Source organism: Fulmarus glacialis, unplaced genomic scaffold (assembly GCF_000690835.1).
Source record: "Fulmarus glacialis isolate BGI_N327 unplaced genomic scaffold, ASM69083v1 scaffold22301, whole genome shotgun sequence".
NCBI classification, from domain to species: domain Eukaryota; kingdom Metazoa; phylum Chordata; class Aves; order Procellariiformes; family Procellariidae; genus Fulmarus; species Fulmarus glacialis.
Window position 1 is genome coordinate 2,448 of NW_009192405.1, and position 308 is coordinate 2,755.

The 308-nt window shown below is 63.0% G+C and overlaps 1 protein-coding gene across 1 annotated transcript in view; it reads right to left on the reverse strand.

Annotated features, from left to right (window-relative positions):
• The window catches only part of MECR (mitochondrial trans-2-enoyl-CoA reductase), a 5,041-nt gene that overhangs the window by 1,089 nt on the left and 3,644 nt on the right, over positions 1-308 (reverse strand). Inside the window, exon 7 of the mRNA XM_009587065.1 lies at positions 119-183. Coding sequence (XP_009585360.1) covers positions 119-183 — 65 coding nt within the window. The remainder of the gene's footprint in view (positions 1-118; positions 184-308) is intronic.

The following is a 308-nucleotide window of genomic DNA, read 5'->3' on the forward strand; positions in this document are numbered from 1 at the left end:
AGAAAATGACCCCTCTCGCTGCTGGCAGGCGAGAGCTGAGCTCCCGCGGTGTCAAGGGGACATCAGCAGTGGGGCATAGGGGACATGCTCTTAATTTCCCCCGGGGCATCTCCAGTACTCACCACAGGCACCATCACGGGCTGCTTTGCCATCCCCCCGTAGGTGACCAGGGTCCCTTTGGGCCTGGAAGAGCAAGGGGGTGCTCGGTGATGTGGTCCCCAACGCGCAGCTTTGACCTTGCCAACCTGTCCCTCTGCCGTACCCAACCCACCGCTGCACCGACGGGGCTGTTCGTGCACCAAGGGCTC